The sequence below is a fragment of the Camelus bactrianus genome, chromosome 22 (assembly GCF_048773025.1).
Source record: "Camelus bactrianus isolate YW-2024 breed Bactrian camel chromosome 22, ASM4877302v1, whole genome shotgun sequence".
NCBI classification, from domain to species: Eukaryota; Metazoa; Chordata; class Mammalia; order Artiodactyla; family Camelidae; genus Camelus; species Camelus bactrianus.
In genome coordinates this window covers 14063298-14077969 of record NC_133560.1, presented here as the reverse complement: position 1 = coordinate 14077969, position 14672 = coordinate 14063298, and the positions used below count along the sequence as shown (strand labels likewise).

General features: G+C 50.2%; 1 protein-coding gene across 7 annotated transcripts in view; it reads left to right on the top strand.

Moving 5' to 3' along the window:
• Positions 1–14672, top strand: part of TENM2 (teneurin transmembrane protein 2) — a 404559-nt gene that overhangs the window by 294412 nt on the left and 95475 nt on the right. For all 7 annotated transcript variants that reach the window (XM_074350320.1, XM_074350321.1, XM_074350315.1 and 4 more), the window contains one exon: positions 11964–12110. In XM_074350320.1, coding sequence (XP_074206421.1) covers positions 11964–12110 — 147 coding nt within the window. The remainder of the gene's footprint in view (positions 1–11963; positions 12111–14672) is intronic.

Here is a 14672-nt window from a genome sequence, read left to right as displayed (position 1 = left end):
CTTTTACCTCTGCGTGTCATCTTTAATAAGGAAAAGCAACTTGGACAGGAGGGTAGAATCAGGGCAAAATCCAGCCTCCTCAACCCCATTTGTTTGCTGACTCCCATGAGAAGTTTAATTTTTTTGCATCAACCAGAGCACTATTTTATGGGCAGTGCATTTTATCCTCTGCTTTTGTGTCTTAGAATTCATTCCTTGGAAGGGATGTGTAGGGAACCCTACACCCCTAGAGAATGAACCATGCCGCAGGGAGCCGTGGTAGCCGGTCACCTCTGTGCTCTGCCCCCACCACCACCATGGCTTACCAAGACTATCCCTGTGGCCTCCTCCTGGCCAGCCTCCCAGAGTCTTCCCTTGCCCCATCCCCAGCAAAAAGGGATCTTTTAAAACTTCAAGTCAGGTCAGGCCACTCCTCTTCTCAAAATACCCCAGTGGCGCTTTTCACTCGGAATAAAGCCATTATCCTCAGAGTAAACTGTGAGGTCCTACAAGGACCTGGCCCCACCCCTTGCCCTGTCCTCACATTGTCCCCTTGTTCACTCTGCTCCAGCCACACTAGCCACCCTGCTGTCCCTCCAGTACCCCAGGCACTCTCTGCCTCAGGGCCTTTGCACGTACAGTTTCTTCTGCCTGGATTATGGTTCCCCTAGACATTGGCATGAATCCCCGACTCCTTTCCTTAAGATTTTCCACTCAAACGTCACCTTATCAGCAAGAACTTCCCTGACCACCCCATACACAACAGCAATCCTCATCACACACCACCCCCATCACGATCCCCCTTCCTCGTCTTATTCTTCCACCTAGCAATTATCACCATCTGACACACTGTTAATTTCTCACTTGTTTTCTATGGATCTCCCCTGAATAGGTTGTAAGGTCTTTGAGAACACGACTTTGTCTCTTCTGTTCTGCGTCTAGGAAGTACTTGGCATTTGGTAGAGACTCAGCAGATAGTTATGGAACGAATGAAAGAATGAACTCATTAGTTTCTTCCAGAAATTGGCATATTGTAACAACTCCACAGGTACTTGCTGTTGGGTTGGAATTTCTCCTGTAGAAATCCTTTCATTCCCTGATTCCCACACACTAGACACAAGGGTGGGGGTAAAGCAGGAGACCCAGGGCCACACGCTCCTGGGGACCTGCAAACCCCTCAGGCAGGAGGGCACGCAGCAGGATTTTCTTCATGGCACACTGTCCACTTCTCAGCTTCAGAGACTCCACCATGGCTGTATTCACACACTCCCTTACACTCGAAACCCTGTAAACCCCAAATGGCTGTTCATGAATCCACACTAAGAAAACCCACATCTCCACCTCAGCGTGTTCTCCCCCTCAAGGGAAATCTCGGTGGGAAATGAAGTTAAAATCAGAAGATGGGCCAGGAAGCAAGGAGTCAAAGCAAGAAGTGTGGTGTTCCGAGGCCCCTTCTCCCTGCAGGCTCCTCCGTACCCAGTTAGAGGGGCTCAGAGTTGGACGGGCCTGGGTTCAAACCCTCAAGCCACCGTTTGCCATGAATATGACCCTGGGCAAATTAATTAACCTCTCTGAGCTTCGGAGTTTTCAGCCACAACTGATGGTCACAGTCATACTTGAAATGGCCCCCTAGAATAACGAGGAGGTGACGCGCTGAGCCCCTGGTCTGCGCGCGCAGGTGGCACGGGGTCCGGTCCGGCGGGGTGCGCTCACTGCTGAGGGGACCTGGCACTCCCCTGCCCCGCGGCTCCCCTTCCACACCCCAGCCAGACCCCTCCTCTCTGCGGACACACATTGTTTTGGAGCCTGAATGAGAAGGCTGAGCCGTGGGGCCCTTCCGTTTCCTCTCACAGGCCTCCTGTGTTTTAAGGGGGAGTCTGTAGATAACGTGTCTCGCCCAGTACGTGCCGGTCTTCCTCATGGAGCTCTTGGGAAATGACTTCGCTTTTCTCATTTCTCTCTCCGTCTTTGGAGGGCTCCTTCCTGGGGTCTGTGCTCTGCTGCCTGTGCCGGTCTCGTGTATGTATACTCCCTCCCCATCCATCGCCAGTTCAAGTGCAAACCAAAAGCTCTCCTAAGCCACACAAGACCCTGCTGCTACGATGTGAGATTACTTTTAATGACAACCGTAGTAAGAAGAGCTGTCAGTTCTGGGACATTTACTGTGCGCGTGTGTACGTGTGGTTCACACGTCAGCTGGCTTTATGTGCATCAGTACGCATTAACAGTCATGCTAAGTGTGTGACGTGTATTCTCTTTGAAACTCCAACAACCTTCTAGGATAGATACTCTTATTGCCCTGGTTTCATAGATGAAGAACCTAAGGGAACAAAGAGCTTGCAATTTTGGGCCCAAGGTTATGCAGCCAAGGGGTGGAGCCGAGAACTGAACTCAGGCAGCCTGGACTCAGAGCCCACTGCCTCCGCCTCTGTAGTGCCGCGCGGTTCCTGGGCTGCCCAGGGGCCTTGGCCCAAGCAGGCAGCAGGCACTGCTGGGGGGCCCGACACCCCCACAGGTAGCTCGATATAAAAGTCTGTGCCCTCTCTCTTGCCCTTGGGCGGGGGCGGGGAGGTGGGGGCTGTTCGCCTCCATGACCGCCCATGAAGAGCCCAGTCCTCGCTCCCTGTCCCTGGTGATGTCCCAGGCGGCCTGGGACGGAAGGGGCTCCCAGGACTCAGAGCTTGCAGTGCTAAAACCAAGACAGTCCCGGGCAAACAGGGATGGTTGGCTCCCCTCTTTGAGAGCAGAAACTCTGGAGGCCCGTCTGATGCCTGACGTCGGATCCTGGCTCCACCCCTGGCCAGCTGTGCAACTTTGGCCAAGTTACTTAACCTCTCTGTGCCTCCACTTCCTCACCTGTACAATGGGAACAATAATAGCACCTACGCCATAGGGTGCTTGTAACAATTAAATACGCCAGTGCATGGGAGGCCTATGAGACAGTGCCAGGCACACAGGCATGTCTGTATGTATTGCTGTCATTATATTAAAAGCTTCCTAAAACCCAGAGTTACGGTCCTGGGGCAGATTCTTTGCCCGGCGCTTTTAACATCTATAAGAAACAAACATTTAGTGATTTCCTTACGTTTTGTAACGTTGTGCTGGAAACGGCAACAACAGAGGAATATATACGGCAATTTATCATTGGCCTGGCTTTACACCAGTTAAAAGAGAGCCGTCAGCCCTGTAGAAAGTAACAAGTCCGTGCCCACAGGCCTCCTAGGTGTTATTTGTATTTTTATGACCCTCCTGTGGCTATACGGATGCTCAGTGGGTGTAGAAATTGGATGGTTAGAAACAACAAATAAGAAATCAAAGTCGTGCCTTTGTCCCTATTTCCATAGCGAGCAGGTACCACATTCATTAGTTGCTGGACAGCTGTGGGAATAAGCCACATGAGCTACAACTTGATTATCCTCCAAGAACCAAATTAAACCGCTGGGCTTTCTTATTATTGTCATCCCTGCCTTTATGGAACTCTTGTCACCCTCTTAATCTACCATCGTGCCCCTCCTCTGCCTCGCTGGGTGCTCCGTCCTGTCCCTTTCAGGCAGAAGGCATCAGCTGCCTGCAAGTCAAAAGGCATGGGTATCACTTGTTCACAGCCGCCGTCACCAGCTTGGCTTCAGACCTGGTGCCGCAAACCAGCTGTTTCTTCTGCTGGGGGAGGTGTGGTCCATCCCGGGGCTGGGGGACGTGGTCTGTGGGAAGCTTTTTCCCTTTACCTGGCTGCCCAGTCAAGGGCACAGTGGAGCAGTGGGATCAACACAGGGTTTATCTGTGCGTTTGTTTCACAAATACCTTTCATGCCAGGCACTGGGAAAGCAGCCTGTACAACAGCGTCAGAGTCTTTGCCCTCAGGAGGCTTGGAGGCTTTTAGGAAGATGGGCATCTACCCACAGGTTCTCAACCTCAACCGCTCATGGGAACCACTTGGGGAGCTCAAGAAATCAATACACTGATGCCTGGGTCTCAACCTCAAAGACTCTGATCTGATCAGGGTGCAGCCCAGCATGGAGATTTTTCAAGGCTCCCAAGTGTTTCTAACATGCAGTCACGTTGGGACCCATCCACTGCTGTAAACAAAGGATGAATAGAAAGATGGTGAGCATTTTAAAAGGAGTAGGTGGTGCTGTGAAGTCATGTGATGGGGGAGGAGCCCTGAGCTGGGGAGTCAGCAAGCCTTCCCTGAACAGGCACTGACGAAAGCCAAGGTGAGTGCAGGGAGCAGAGTTTAGGGAGAGGGATGTGCAAAAACCCAAAAGGAGGAGGGTCCAGGCTGCGTTCTAGAACAGAGCAGGGCAGCGTGGCTGAAGGTCCAAGAGCAGAACCTCAAGTGACAGATGAGAAGGGGAGAGATGGGCAGGTCACACAGGGCCTCGGAGGTCCTTCTAGGGAGTCAGGGCTTCATCCTAAAGCAGTGCTTCTCACAGAGCAGCCGTCAGAACCTGCTGGAGGGCTTGTTAAAACGCATGTTGCCGGGCCCCACCCCCCAGAGGCCCTGCATCGTGAGTCTGGGACGTCATCCAAGGATGTACTTTTCTGACAAGTTCCCAGGGGACGTTGCTGCTGCTGGTGCCAGGACACACCTTGAGAAGCACTGCTGTGATCTCAGGCAGGGGGAGAAACCCGAGGTATATCTTCAGCGGGTTTCAGCGTGGCTGCACTTGGCGTGTGCCTTAGCAACCCGCCAGTATGCGCTCATCGCTACCCACAACGCCCTCCTTTGACTGGGTGAAGTTGGATAAAGAAGGGTGATGTTCCAGGGGAAGAAAGCAGGCTCCCCACCGCGAAAAGCACAGGCTTGTGTCGGACCCCAGTGCTACCGGGTGACAGTGATTCAGTCCTAATTCTCTAAGTAATTGACGTGGGAGTTCCCTCCCAGTTACTGCTACCTAGGCGCTCAGTTTCCTCCCCTCGTAATCTTCTACTTTAAAAAAAATTCGTAAGAACTTGAAGCACCAAAACAGTAAAAAATAAAATAAGATTTATATTTTTTTCTGAAGCCAAGGCTGAGCCCCACTGCCTTCCTTTTCCCAGGCAGACAGAAATGGTGCTGATCAGTGGGAATCCAGGTGCATCCAGGAAACATGCAGCCTTGATACCTGGATCCAAATGCGTCTCACCTCATGGAAGCTCTGCTGTTCCTGTGGCTGCAGGGGTGGAGGGGCATGATTTCTGCCTCACGAGCAAAAAAGGAGCAGCTGACAACGGAAAGGAGCACTGGCCTTGCCCGCCCTCCCCAGCATACTCGCCCCTATGCAAACCCTCAAATACATACACACACGGCTGCAACGATGAGGAACATCTGCCCCCGGGTTTTCCGAGTCTTCTCTGACAAAGCAGGGGCAGCTGTTCCAGCTCAGGTTCGTGGCTGAGCGTCCACGCCAGTTTGTGCCTGGAAACAAGTCTCCCTCCTGCTCACGCAGATGAGCAAGAGGACAAGCCTTGCTGTGTTCTGGGGACCAGAATGCTGCTTTGGCAGCCTCCTAAAATTAGCTGGAGTTTTTCCCCAGAGTGTCTCGAAACACCAGATTAATTCTCTGAACATTTGCCACTGCTATTTAGTATAAATGGCCACCAAAGCCCTGGTGATCCCTGGTCCCCAGCACCTCAGCTGTTTTCAACTCTAAAAGAGTTCTGGAATGCAATGGCAGTCTCTGTGATGTATTTCCAATCTTCGTCTGCTCCATAATTCCACCAAGGCACAGCTCTCAGAAAATAGTGATGTTTAAAATAGTCGGGGGAGGGGGGTTCACTAATTAAGTTTACAAGCAGAAGTACAACGCTGCCCCAAAGAAAAGGCCACCCCGTATTTTACTTTCAACTCTCCAGCCCCACAGAATCACCTTTAGCATAAGTGGGTTTCCTGAAAACACTTGTAGTGGCATGGCTGGATTCCTGGAGCGGGGCAGGCAAAGAGGAATGAGGATTTCCTATGATGTGATATAATCACGCACGCAGGACACCCCCAGAAACCTCCGTTTTTTTCATTTGAAATAGGGTAGACTCTTGGGCAAAAAGAAATGACCTTGCCCTTCAAACTATGCCCCAAAGAAAAAGGCTACTGCTAGTTTTAATATTTGTAACATCGACAATTAAATCAACACGAGCAACTGAAGGGGTTCGATCTGTGGAGCATTTACGATGTGCCAAGCTCTCTACTAAAGTCTTAGCCTTTTATCATTTCCTTTAACCCCTCTGATCTCTGTATATAGTGAAGTGTTACTATCATCCCTGTAAAGTCATTCACAGACCTTGGCTGCATGTCTCTTACCTGCCAGCTATTTTTCTAGGCTCTGAGGATACCTCAGGGAACAAACGAGGCAAAAATCCTAGCTCTTGTGTGGGTTGCATTCTATTGGGAAGGACAATAAGTAAGATTCATTAGCGAGACATACAGTTTTTTGAACGGGGGTGAGAGGTGAATCGACCAGTTCCAGGTCAAGAGGCAGAGCCAGGTTTTAATCTCAGAACTCTGAGTCCAAACCAAGCCGAGGTTTTCCTCTTGATTCAGAAAAGACTTTGCACAGGGGCTTAGCTCAGGCTGCGGCAGCTCCCCTGATGGTCTCTTGAACCAAGCGGGGACCGATCTGTCGCTTCTGCGGCTTTCTTTGTCATCTGTCTGCATTGACATGAGGCCTGTTTTGGGTTTTCCCTTGCCTTCCCATCTCGGCGGATCCTCGCTGCTTTTCTAAGGTGTGCCTGATGTTGAATGGTAAAATCCTGCTTCTTTTTCCACATCCCTTTTACAGTATGAGCCACTTATTTCTTCCTCGAAATGGCTGCATGTGGTAGAACATTCCTGGATGCTTTTTTAGAAAAGCCTTTTATGGTAATTATAGCTTGCTTCAAGTACATCCAGGCTCCGCTTTTTACTGGGCTGCAAATGTTTGGCTCGTGCCTAATTTTTGTTAAAGCAGAAAGCCTGCCTACCTGGTAACTGTGTCGACGGATTGTGTGTGTGTGTGTGTGTGTGTGTGTGTGTGTGTGTGTGTGTGTGTGTTTGGAATTCTCTGTGTAGAAAAGTCTTGGAAACTGTTCCTTTTCCGCTCTGCCAAGGGCATCAGAGATGCTGATTTCAGTCGGAAATCCTACATTCATTCATCCCCTGACTATGTGTCGAGTACTGGCAATCCAAAAGTGAACAAGATTGACTTGGCCCCTGCCCTGACAGGTTTGCATCATAACAGAAATGCCCAGATGTCTGCACAATTCTAGGGGCCCCGTTCAAACCGTAGTTAATGACGACGTGCACGTTTATGACAACAGTCTTCCTGCAGGTGACAATAAAATGTCTTCAGGAAGGGCTGCTAGCCAGGCAGCTGTGACTCGGGGTGGTGGGTAGGAGGGGACAGGGTAAGGTGGGGCAGAACAGGGCAGGATGGGATAAAGGCACCATGACAGTGGTAGCTAGCCTGGGTTGGGGAGCTTTGGAAAGGCTCCCTGGGGATGACTTGGGTGAAGGATGGGTTGAAGTTAGACGAGAAAGTAAAGGCTAAATGACTTCAGTCTACACAGAGCCTAAAGTGGTATTGAGAGAGGTGGATGTGGTGAGAACCAGTTCGTGTAAGACCTGGAAGCCAGGTTCCGGACTTCAGACTTTACCCCCAGGGACAATGAAAAGCTACAGAAGTGTTTTCAGCGGCGTCCAGAGCAGGGAGAAATGGATGATGCTGCAAGGCTGGAGGCAGGAGACCAGTTAGAAGGTTTGGACTGGGGTCCAGACCAAAGATGAGGATGGCTCAGGTCAATACAGTGGCATTAGCGGTGGGAGTGGAGGGCAGATTCCAGAGAACATTTAGGAGGGAGGGAAAGCAGGGCTTCATATAGTAAAGAGGAAAATTAAGGCAGGACTTGGTTGTTGAGTAGATACACGAGAGGAGAGAGGTGGGAGCAGGGAGGGTAATTAACAGTGACTCCCAGGTTTCAGACTTGGGCAGTGGGGTACCTGGCGGTGCCATTCATTGATCAAGGAATCAGAGTTTGGGAGGGCAAGATCAAGAAGCTGAATTCTGTTGAGTTTGAGATGCTTGTAAGTGAACAGATGGAGATGCTGAGATGCAAGTTGGGATCCAGGTCCAGAGTTCAGAGGACTGGAGCTGAAGATTCAGGAGGCATCTGAATGTAACAGTATATTTGGTTGTATTTTATTTGGGGGGGGGGCGTTTATTTTTTAAACCCCAATTTCTGCATCAGCTCTAATTTTTGTTAAGGTAAAAAGGCTGCGTACCTGGTAACTGTGCCAGCGCATTTTTCTTTCCCTACTGGTTGGAATTCTATGTATAGAAATGTGTTGGAGACGATTCCATTTCCACTCCACCAAAGGCACTGGAAGTGTGATAAGACCAGCCCAAGATATCGCAGATGCCCTGAGTGTTCTCCCTGGGGAGAAGACTTAGATCTTTGAGAGAGAGTCCTCACTGTTTTCTCATAGCTCCCAGGAGAGTCTGTAGACAAGGGCCAGGCTGAAATGATCTAGCCCCACCTGATTGTTTTCTATTCATTTAAGCACCTACGATGTGCCTAAAGTTGGGCCAGGCTCTGGGATCCAACAGCAACCTAGAGAGTCTCAGATCTCATGCAGCTTCAGGTCAGGTCAAGGGCAGGGTTTCTCGATCCCGGCACTACTGACATTGGGGGCCGTGTCATCCTTTGTTGCGGGACTTGTCCTATGCAACCTCTACCCATCAGATGTCAGTAGCATCCTTCCAAAGGGGTGATCATCGCAAATGTCTCCAGACGTTGCTAAATGTCCCCTGGAGGGAGGGATGGGGGACAAGACTGCCTCAGTTGAGAATCACTGGTCTAAGGCTCTCCAGCTGCACAAAGAACCCAACAGCTGTGCCTTAGGGCCTTCTGTATCGGTGGCCTCAGAGCAGGCACTCAAGGAAGAAGCAGTGCTAGCTGGCTGGAAATCCAGAGGACGCCCTGCAGGAGACCTCTTGGATCCCCAAGTCTGAGCGCAAAAGCCCAATTCAACTCCCGTTGTAGATTCCTCTCCGGGGGAAGGGCTGCCACCTGATACCCGTTTGCCCTCCAGACTAATTACTTCCCACGTTTTGTTTTCCCTTAAGCAGAAGCTGGCTTTGCACTTTACAAACACAACGCATCACCTCCTCGGAAGGCCACCAGCAGAATGAACTTGTGCTGAGGGTAGCTTGGGGTTGCCTAGCAACGCCACGCACTTCCCGAGGCTGCTTTCTTCCTCTCCAAGCTAAAAAGCAAAGTCCTGTCCATTAATTCCCAGCTGCCCCAGAACTTCTCAGAGATTTGCCAGCTTCCCACTGTTCGTGTTTTCATCGTCCTCCTATGATGTGGAGAAAACCCGCTACTGTGGTCTGTTTATCTCGCTTCAGTTGGTCGGGGGAGGGGGAGAAACAAGAGAGAAAGAAAAAAGGTTGGGGGGAAGCCTTGTTCAGTCTGGGAGCAGGCATATTTGGAGTGCATATCTCTGACTGACATGCTAGTGTTCTTTGCAGATTTGAATTTTATGTCGTGGTCGTGGGCTTCCTACACAATGAGGCTCCATTGAGACTTTGGGCATGATTTTCGTCAAACGTGAGACCTCAAAGTAGCTGAATAACAAAGCATATGTGATAGATACCATGCTAGGCAGAGGCTGGTGGGGCTGTCATGTAGTGTGTTCTCTGTGATCCAGTCCCCAAAACTCTGCTGGTGGACATCATAAAGCTGGAGGTGGCTGGAGGTTGGAGATACTCGCTTTTCCTTGGGCGTCTGTGCAGTGGCCCTTGGGCTTCTCCTACCCAGTTGCAGTTTGTTCCTGCAGAATTGCTTGTGGCATTTCTCTGACTCCAGGGCTGGCTTCCCCTCCCAGCCCTCTCTCACGGTATGAATCGGGGAAAAGTCGCAGGTCTTCCAGACAGGGCCTTTCTTGCTCAGGAAAGGAATGGAAATGTGGCTCTTGGCTGTGTGAGGATAGGTGTGGGGACCCGCAGGTCTTTCTCCAGGTATGCAGACACTGGTGCTTTGTTTCCATCCTGGATTTAGTGCCGGGCTGTGCAGGGTTTAAAAAAACAAACAAACAAACAAAAACCCTGATAACTGTCTCCTCGCTTCTCCTCTCAAGACAGCTCAGCTTCCTTACAGAGACTTCTGCACTAGGACTTCTCCTCTGTTGCTTACCCATTTCTCTCTGGTCCTAATGCATACCACATGCTGGAAAGGATGGGAGGGAACAAGCACTGAGGAGTGGAACTCCTTAAACAAGTAAATTTTGACTCAGTTTCGGACCCTCCAGACCCTTCTTCTTAGGAGGAGCCCTTTAAATTCCCACCTCTGCCACATGCACAAATTAGGTTTACTGGCATTCTTGTAAGGGGTACTCGAGAGGAGAGAGGAAGGATGCCAGGTGATGGCCTCTGGAATGCTGGAGAGAGAAGAAGGGGCAGAGGCACACTTTCGACCCAGAAGACGTGGGCCAGAAGGGTTTCAAATCAATTACCTTAATCATTCCAGAGCACTTCATCCCTCCGCCCAATCCTCCCTGCACTCCGTGTGTTTTAAAAATAGAAAGGGATGGAGATAGGGATGGGAGTGGATGTAGAGATGGAATTAGAGAGATAGAGACAGATATTCAGGAAAGTTACTTTCTAGGGACAATTAATGGTCATTTGAAGTGTATTTTTTTTTAAGAATTCAATATACTTTTATTTATATATTTGGGGGCGGGTAATAAGGTTTTTATCTATTTATTTGAATGAAGGTGCTGGGGATTGAACCCAGGACCTCTGTGCACGCTAGGCACACACTCTCCCACTGAGCTATGCCTCCCCACCAAGTGTATTTAAACATAGTAGGAAAGCATATGTAGGTTGCACAACTCTGTACATTCACTAGAATTCATTGCATCGTACACTTAAAACAGGTGAATTTTATGGTATGTAAATTACACGTCAAGAAAGCTGTGAAAGGAAAGGAAAATAGAAACATATGTAGGAATTCCTGCCAGCAAGTAGGTTTCATGAGTGTGGCCACATCCTACCAGTTCTGTGATTCTACGTATTATAAAGGGTGACAGAGGCTCTCTGTCCGAGACGCTCCCCATCTCTCTGTACTGCCCCCTGCTTTTTTTTTTTTTTTTCTCTCTCTCCTCATCCAGGCTCTCTTTGCCCAAGCTCAGGTCGGAAGAGTAGTTGCTACAGCTGTTTTGGGTGCTGGAGCAGTTAGGGGAAGAGGTAGGCTGCTGATGTCACACATCCCCCTAAAAAAGAAAAGGAAAAGAAAAACCACAAAGTCACGATCGCTCGAACCTCACCGCCTTCCCCATGGACATAAACATCCCTCTGCCTTTCCCCGATTCATGGCACTCAGCACCTACTCCTTCCACAGCCTTCAGATCCTGCAGTATTTTTAAATCACGCCATAAATAGGTTGAGTGAAAAGCAGCTGACATTTTCAAGTGCCCCTTAAAACTCAGTACTACAAAAATAGGAAAATAGCCCAGCAGACCCATCCAGCTCTTGGTCACAAGAAGTGCATGCTAATCGCCTGTAAATGTATCTTTAAAATTCCAAAAGACGGAGGGCACTCTGCGTCCATCCTGGGTTGATAGGGAATTTTCCCTTCTGCAGAAGGCACTTCTAAAAAAAAGAGAAAGAAAAGATTTTTCTTGAGGTAGCATCAATTCTGAGCCACCAGCTGGAATTAACAGCCTAACTGGGCTTGCTGTAAGCTCAGGGCTAGTTTTAGTTTTCTGGAATGTTCCCCACTTTGGGAAGGTTGCCTCAGACCCCTCCGCACAGGTCAGTGTCATTGGGGATCCTCTGCATCTGGGACCCTGCTGCGCCTTGCAAACGCATGCGTCGCCTGCTTCCTCGACTCTTCCCGGGGCAGGTACGGGCCCCACTGTGAGGCTGGCCCAGCGGCTGCCCTATGGCCTTGCTCCCCCTTTGCATGGCTCCCCTGCTGCCCCAGCGCGGCCTCCCGTTCCTCTTTCTCATCCTCTCCATTTCTCCAACCAGATGGCTGCCCCGATTTGTGCAACGGCAACGGGAGATGCACACTGGGTCAGAACAGCTGGCAGTGTGTCTGCCAGACCGGCTGGAGAGGGCCCGGATGCAACGTTGCCATGGAAACCTCCTGTGCGGATAACAAGGATAATGAGGGAGGTGAGTGTGCGTCTTCTAATTCCTAGCCCCTCAAGAACAGAGCGTTGTGTGTGGACTGTCGTCACGAGCCCTCTGTCCAGAAAGACCTCCCCTGTGCTATTGTCAAGTGTTGTCGTAACATTTCCTGTGAAGCGAACGTAGCCGAGAGCGGACAGCCTCGGGCCAAAGGGTGCTTCCTGGAGACGTGGGCTGGAGGCACTGGGGTTGGGTGCTGGCTTCGGATTTTCAAGCACACATCACCACGGAAAGGTGGCCGGGCCCTGGCTCTGCCTCCGGGTGCCCCTTCCTGCCAGACCTTCCAGGGCAGGGAGTTACAGACAAATATAAGCTAGTGACGACAGTCCGTGCTCACCTTGAGCTAAGATGTCACAAGCAGTGTGTCCCTTCATCCTTACAGCCCTTTGGGATGCTACTTTACAGATGAGGAAACTGAGACCTAGAGAGCAATTAAGTGACATTTTAAAGATGGCACAGTCACCAAAAGTCAAACTATGACCCAAACCCCGCCCGGACTCCAAAGTCCACGCTCTAACCAGTGGTTGGTAAACCATAGCCCTGGGGCCAAATCCGACCCACTGCCTGTTCTCATACCAACCTGCAAGCAAAAAATGGTTTTTACATTTTTAATGGCTGGGGGGAAAAATCTAAAGAAGAATATACGATGAGACATGAAAACTAAGTGGAATTCGGATTTCAGTGTCTATATCTAAAGTTTTATTGGAACATAGCCGCGCCTATCCATTTACGTTTTTGTCCATAGTTGCTTTCGCCCTTGAGGGCAACACTGGTTAGCTGGACAGAGACCACATGGTGGACAAAGCCTCTCTGACCCGTTACAGGAAAAGTTTGCGGACCTCTGTTCTAAACCCCTGAGCTGAGTTTTTCTGTGCTATTCCCTGATGCAGCGCAAAGACTGTGGGATTAGATGGGGCTGCAAGAGTACGTGGACCGCCTGATTCCTGAGAATAGCGTCATGCTCCCCTCACATTAGTACAGGTGTGTGCTGCACCCCCACCGAAATTACTAACTGGTCAGAATTCCCTCAGGGCAGACGCTGTTGCAGGGTATGGGAGGATCCACGAGTCTGATTATTGAACAAAAATGTGGATAGTCTCATAGGTGCCCGTCCCTGCGCTCTGGGAATTTCAGCTCTTGCCCTCATGGCCCCAAGGAGTCGGCCTCAGTGGCATCCAGAGTGAGGTGCAGTCCACCCAGGTGAAGGCTGAAAGCATCAGACATCCTGTTTTATTTTTCTTCATCCTCCCGAGAGACATTTTGCAATTTCCATAGTCTATTACTGCACTGGGAACGTGTATATACTTTGCAAATTAACCCATGTGCATACCCTGATAGGAGTACACCCATCAAAGAAGTTTATGGACTTGATGCAGTTTACAGAGCTCCCGCTCATTCACTTACCTTCCTGAAACAGAGCCAAAATAGAAGCCACTTTAATTCATTTTTGAATGAAGTGAGGCATAACTACATAATACGTTTTTTTTTGTTCCAAGAGAGACAGTCAAATTCACAGTACTTTTCCTGGTAAGGTTCGCTGTTTTTGCTTCCAGTCCCTGGTGATTTCACCAAGCAAAGCGAGTCGCTCACAGAGTCCCTCCTTCCACTTCCAGAAGGGAGCTGCTGTCCTGGCTTCCGTCCCTGTGGCTGGTGTCAGCGGCTGAAAGCTTAGCAAATAGCGGGAATGCTGCACCCAGGGGAGTGGGGCTCGGCCTCCCTGAACTAACATGCCTTGTACCACCCCGCCAGCCCCTCTTCCACCAGCCCCACCCCATCCCAGCTCCCACCTGGAGAAAACCAAGCTCCCCAAGTGGTGGAGCTGGAGGAGGTACCCTGCAAGTCCCCAGCCTGAGGACTGCCCCCCTGGGCACAGTTCGGGGTCCCACGTGGCACCCAGAGGCAGAGCATCTGAAAGGCAAGGCACAGAAGCAAATGAGGCAGTGATTATGCTAAAGACAATAATGGCCTTGTTATGGGAACTATTAAAGCAACGTCCCAAGGAAGTAATTAACCACCAAGAAAAAAAAGGTTCTGCCCGGTGTTTATAAAAAGAAACTCCCAGTTAATTCAGAGTTGCTGATGTCAGGCGAGCGGAGTAGACACCGGTTCTCTCTCACCTGGCGTAAGCAATTCACAGTTAACGGAGTTCTTTTTCTGGAGGAGATTCCTCGGTGCCGAGTATCCTTTTTATGGTTAATTACTTCCCTAGGAGGTGTGCTCAGCACTTTGCTGTTTATTGTTAAATATTAAAGTTGTTCCTCATCAGCTCAGATCCAGGCCTGCAGCACACTAATTATACCACTGTGCTGTTTGTTTGGGGGTGGGGGTGAGAGTTCTGCCCCCAGGCTCTGTCCTGCTTTGCCAGTTCTCGGGGAGAGCTGTGTGGGTCCGCAGCCGTGGGCGGGTGGGTGGCTGGGAGGAGCCGCCCAGGCCTGGGGAGCAGCTGCGGTGAACATACTTGTTACAAACCTCATGAATGGAGGAAATAACAGAGCACCCTTACAAAGCAAGCTGGAAGAGGCAAATCATTTCTCCATCTAGGAACAC